Here is a 3939-nt window from a genome sequence, read left to right as displayed (position 1 = left end):
CTCTATTCAGAAGAGAAGTACTGTATGTAATATCTTATGGTCATGGTACCCTGTGTGGAGGAAAAGGCCTCATGAATAGTTCTGCTGTCCTTTGTGAGCCATCTGGACCCGATGCGGCCGCATTAGCCCAGGGTCTTCAGCGTAGGGAGAAGCACTGGATTTCCAGCAGATAGGAGGTGATCTCCACAGACAGAGAGGCTGAGTTTTCTTTTCTGTTGACGACCAGGAGGAATCCCTACGCAAAGACGATCCCCACAAACAGATAAACAGGGCCATGAGTCAAGCTACATCCAAGGTTGAATGAAGCAGGAATGGATTGGATGAACTCACCGTTGTTAATGGACCGTGTCGTAGATGCTTCAGGAGGTGAGCAGGGTTCTCCGAGATCTCGCTGCGCGGGTGAAGACGTAGGCAGCAAGGCTTGGGTGTAGGTGTTGGCTGAGGTCACTGGATGGACCTTTGAGCAAGGACAGGCTCTTATTCACCACTGGATCCTTTAATAGATTAAAAAGGAAGACATCTATAATAAATAAATGGTATCACATCAACTGGACTTTAATGATGATCTAAACAGCAAATGATCATTTAAACATACAATTAACTTGCTGTTAATTCTATGTTTATGATCATAAAGTCTGTCAGGTTGTGTGAACAAAACTCCAGTAACAGTAACATTAGATACGGCAGTGGGACAGATAACAAAGCTAGTTGAAGCCCTATTTTTGTCTTGATTACAATGATTGATTCAATGAGCTTTTAAATATTTTATTTTAATACCTCAACAATTTAATGTACATGTAAATTTAAGCACATGAAGTATTGTGTGTATATGTTTTAGGACACCGTGGTGGCTCTTCAGGCTCTGGCTCTCTACTCCTCTCTGGTGTTCAGTCCAGGGGGTTCAAGCACAGTGACTGTCCAGTCTCCAAGTGGTCAGCTGACATTTGATGTGAATCAAGACAACAAACTGCTCTACCAGGAGGAGGTGCTAAAGGACATGACAGGAAAATACAGCCTGGTGGTGCAGGGCAATGCATGTGCTTCAGTGCAGGTCAGTAGTTACTGGATCTCTTCCTGTTTGATATACATACACCACCACAAACATTACGCTAATATAACTATGCTTTAATAGGTCCCACAGGCTGTTATTGAGATTGTTGCAGCCTAAAATTCCTGATTTCACAGCAATGTATGTTGCAATGTTTTCATACATTTTGAAACAAGAGTGAAAATTGCAACAATAATTTAATTTTTTCGTATGATTCATGAGAAAATCTAAGGCAGTACTTTTGTGTTCGTTGCACAGAATTATCATGGATCATTGAATTTTCCTTAATTTTTGCGGTTGAAAATCCATGAAGGGACTGTCTAATGTTAACAACCCAGTTGTAATACAAAACAGTTCCAGAAGTTCCATACCCCCGATCTTATAGGTCCCTGTGGTATGCTTTGTTTAATCCAAGGTTGTTTCTTGTTCCAAAGAAATGGTGAAATCTAAATATTTTATTAAATAAATTATTATGAAAGGATTTTGTTAAAAAGATATGGGATGTATTGAAAAACATATACAAACAGAGGAAATCTGTGTCCTTCTTCTCTTGTCAGATCTCCAATTGGCATAAGTTCACTGTTTTGAAGATTAACAGTGTATCCAAATATTTAACCAAATTCTTAAGCAAAAGTCCAGGAGCTTTTGAAGGTTAAGAAAGTGTCAGGCATAAATAACAACATGTCGTCAGCATAAAGTGAAACATTATGCTAAGGCATGGCAAATAGCCAAATAAAACATTTTTCCTTCAAAGCAGCAGTCACTGGCTCCATTGCACGGGGAAAACTTGTGGCTAAGCTCAAGTACTATTACTTAACTCTCCTTGTTCATTTTTTATGAATATTAAACCTTCCTTGTGTGCTTTTATCACAGATTTCTATTCATTACAACATCCCGACTCCTGCTGATGTCACCACTCTCAGTGTGGAGGTCGAACCAGAGGCCTACTGCACCCGCAAATCTCAAAGAACCAAACTCACTCTGAAGTTAAAGTCCTTGTAAGTAATCTTTAACAACTATATTCAATGATATATATTACTGATAGAAAAATACTGAAAGTCTACCAGCTTGAAGTGAGTAAAAGGACGTGTGGGAATATGGAAAGCCCTTTTAACATTTAATCAGTATGGCTGACTAGTAGCCATTTAGTTTATTTCTAGTGGAAATGACATATTGTTAGTTCTGTCATTTTGATGTCATAATGTAATTTAGGATATCTGTAAATTAATTTTTACATGTTACAATATATATTTTCACGTTAAAATTACATTTTGGCTGGTCTATATTGATTCACAGATATTTTTAATGTAATCATAAATATCAATAATTCATTTTTACAGATATCTACAATGGAATTTCCACATGTTGAAGGATATTGACTAGTGGAAATGTAACCTCACCCTTTCAGATATCAGTAATTACATTTCTGACATGTCCGACATATTAACAACAATTTGCATATTATTTTGGATATGCTGTCCAAATTACCATTTTCATTTTGGATGTGTACCAAATGATGATTATGGTCATCAGCATGGTCGTTTGTCTGAACCAGCAGAGGTGACGTATTGTGAGTTGATCTGCTCTCATTAGTTGCGGAGTTTGGTCGTAGCAGGGAACAATGACAGTTCGACTGGTCACACACAATCGTATTACTGTATTAGAAACAGTGCACTAAAATATGTTCTGAAACAATTTTAGGTGAGAAATAGTCAATGCAGTAACAGAATCCTGCTCTGTATTTGATCAGCACTGCCTACTTTGATAATTTGAGTTTAGTGCGCTGAGCTGGACAGACTCACTGAGAATGACCTGTCAATCACAAGGTAGTCATGCTCAAAAGCATACCCTGCTTTATTGTCTATTTTACTCTAAACTGGACCACAATTTACTAAATGAACATCATGTTGTATGGAAGAAGACTTGGAACTAGAGACTGAGACCATAAACTCATTAGGAAACTGTTTACTGAGCTCATAAGTCAAGTGAGAAGTTGGGTCATGTCTCCATTAAGGCCTCTGCACACCAACCCGATTATCGGCCGTCGGACGTCGTCGGACAGATTCCAGGTCGGTGACTCGAATCGGTTCGGTTTTGTTGTCCCGTGCCGTCGTCAGGTCGGCGTCGGCCGTTCGATTTTGGGGCATTTCGACATGTAGAATCGGCCAGGTGGCCATCGGCGCTCGAATGACCATCTGATGGTGGAAAGAACAAAGGAAAACAAAAAAAGAAAAAAAAATGCTAGGTCCTTGGACAGGCGCAAGGTCAGTGAGTGCATGAGACAAACCGGAAGGGCTGCACGATGGTAAAGCAACGCCAGCTATTTCTTTGTTATTATTAAGCCATCCGGTATTTTCCATTCAGCTAGCAAGTCGACAAAACCGATCCATCGACTATCATATTCATTCTCTGAGAAAACAATTGACTGACTAAGCAGCGTGTTGTTTGATGCTCTGTACTAGGTCTAGATGTGATGCCGTCGTTTACTTTCCGGTTGTGGCGATTTGTTTGGCGACAACACAGAGTAGCGCGGGCGCTGAGTGTATGCACTGCTTTTGCGCGTTATGTGCACCCGGGGCAGAACGTACCCTCCAGGTTGGCGGTCGGTTTTTGTTGTGCTTCGGAGGCATTCTTTTTTGGACCCGACTCCCGAGGGAAGACGGGAGGCCGGAACTGATCCAGTCTGAACTGCTTTTCTTTTCACTTCAACTTCTTTACTACTTCCAGACCCAAAAGGCTCTGCTCCACGTACTAGTATACTGGCTCAATGATATGAACCTCATTTGAAGATATGCTTTACAACTTTACATTTCTGGTATTTCTGACATATCAACAAATCTTTTCGTATATATTGCCTAATTAGGCATCTTTTTTGGGGGGGGGGCATTTGT

General features: G+C 40.2%; 2 protein-coding genes across 2 annotated transcripts in view; both read right to left on the bottom strand.

The window, feature by feature from the left end:
- Positions 1-276, bottom strand: part of LOC118341957 (alpha-2-macroglobulin-like protein 1) — a 2274-nt gene extending 1998 nt beyond the window's left edge. The window contains exons 1-2 of the mRNA XM_035680381.1: positions 257-276; positions 50-102 (exon numbers count right to left, since the gene is read on the bottom strand). Coding sequence (XP_035536274.1) covers positions 50-102; positions 257-276 — 73 coding nt within the window. The remainder of the gene's footprint in view (positions 1-49; positions 103-256) is intronic.
- Positions 277-3057: 2781 nt separating this feature from the next.
- LOC118341956 (alpha-2-macroglobulin-like) overlaps positions 3058-3939 on the bottom strand; it is a gene marked incomplete at its 5' end in the record, with an annotated part of 4785 nt that continues 3903 nt past the window's right edge. The window contains one exon of the mRNA XM_035680379.1: positions 3058-3243. Within this exon, the coding sequence (XP_035536272.1) occupies positions 3058-3243 (186 nt within the window). The remainder of the gene's footprint in view (positions 3244-3939) is intronic.

Source organism: Morone saxatilis, unplaced genomic scaffold, assembly GCF_004916995.1.
Source record: "Morone saxatilis isolate NCDOM2014 unplaced genomic scaffold, NCSU_SB_2.0 Contig8, whole genome shotgun sequence".
Classification (NCBI taxonomy): Eukaryota; Metazoa; Chordata; class Actinopteri; family Moronidae; genus Morone; species Morone saxatilis.
The sequence above is the reverse complement of the archived record's forward strand: the minus strand, read 5'-3'. Positions and strand labels throughout refer to the sequence as shown.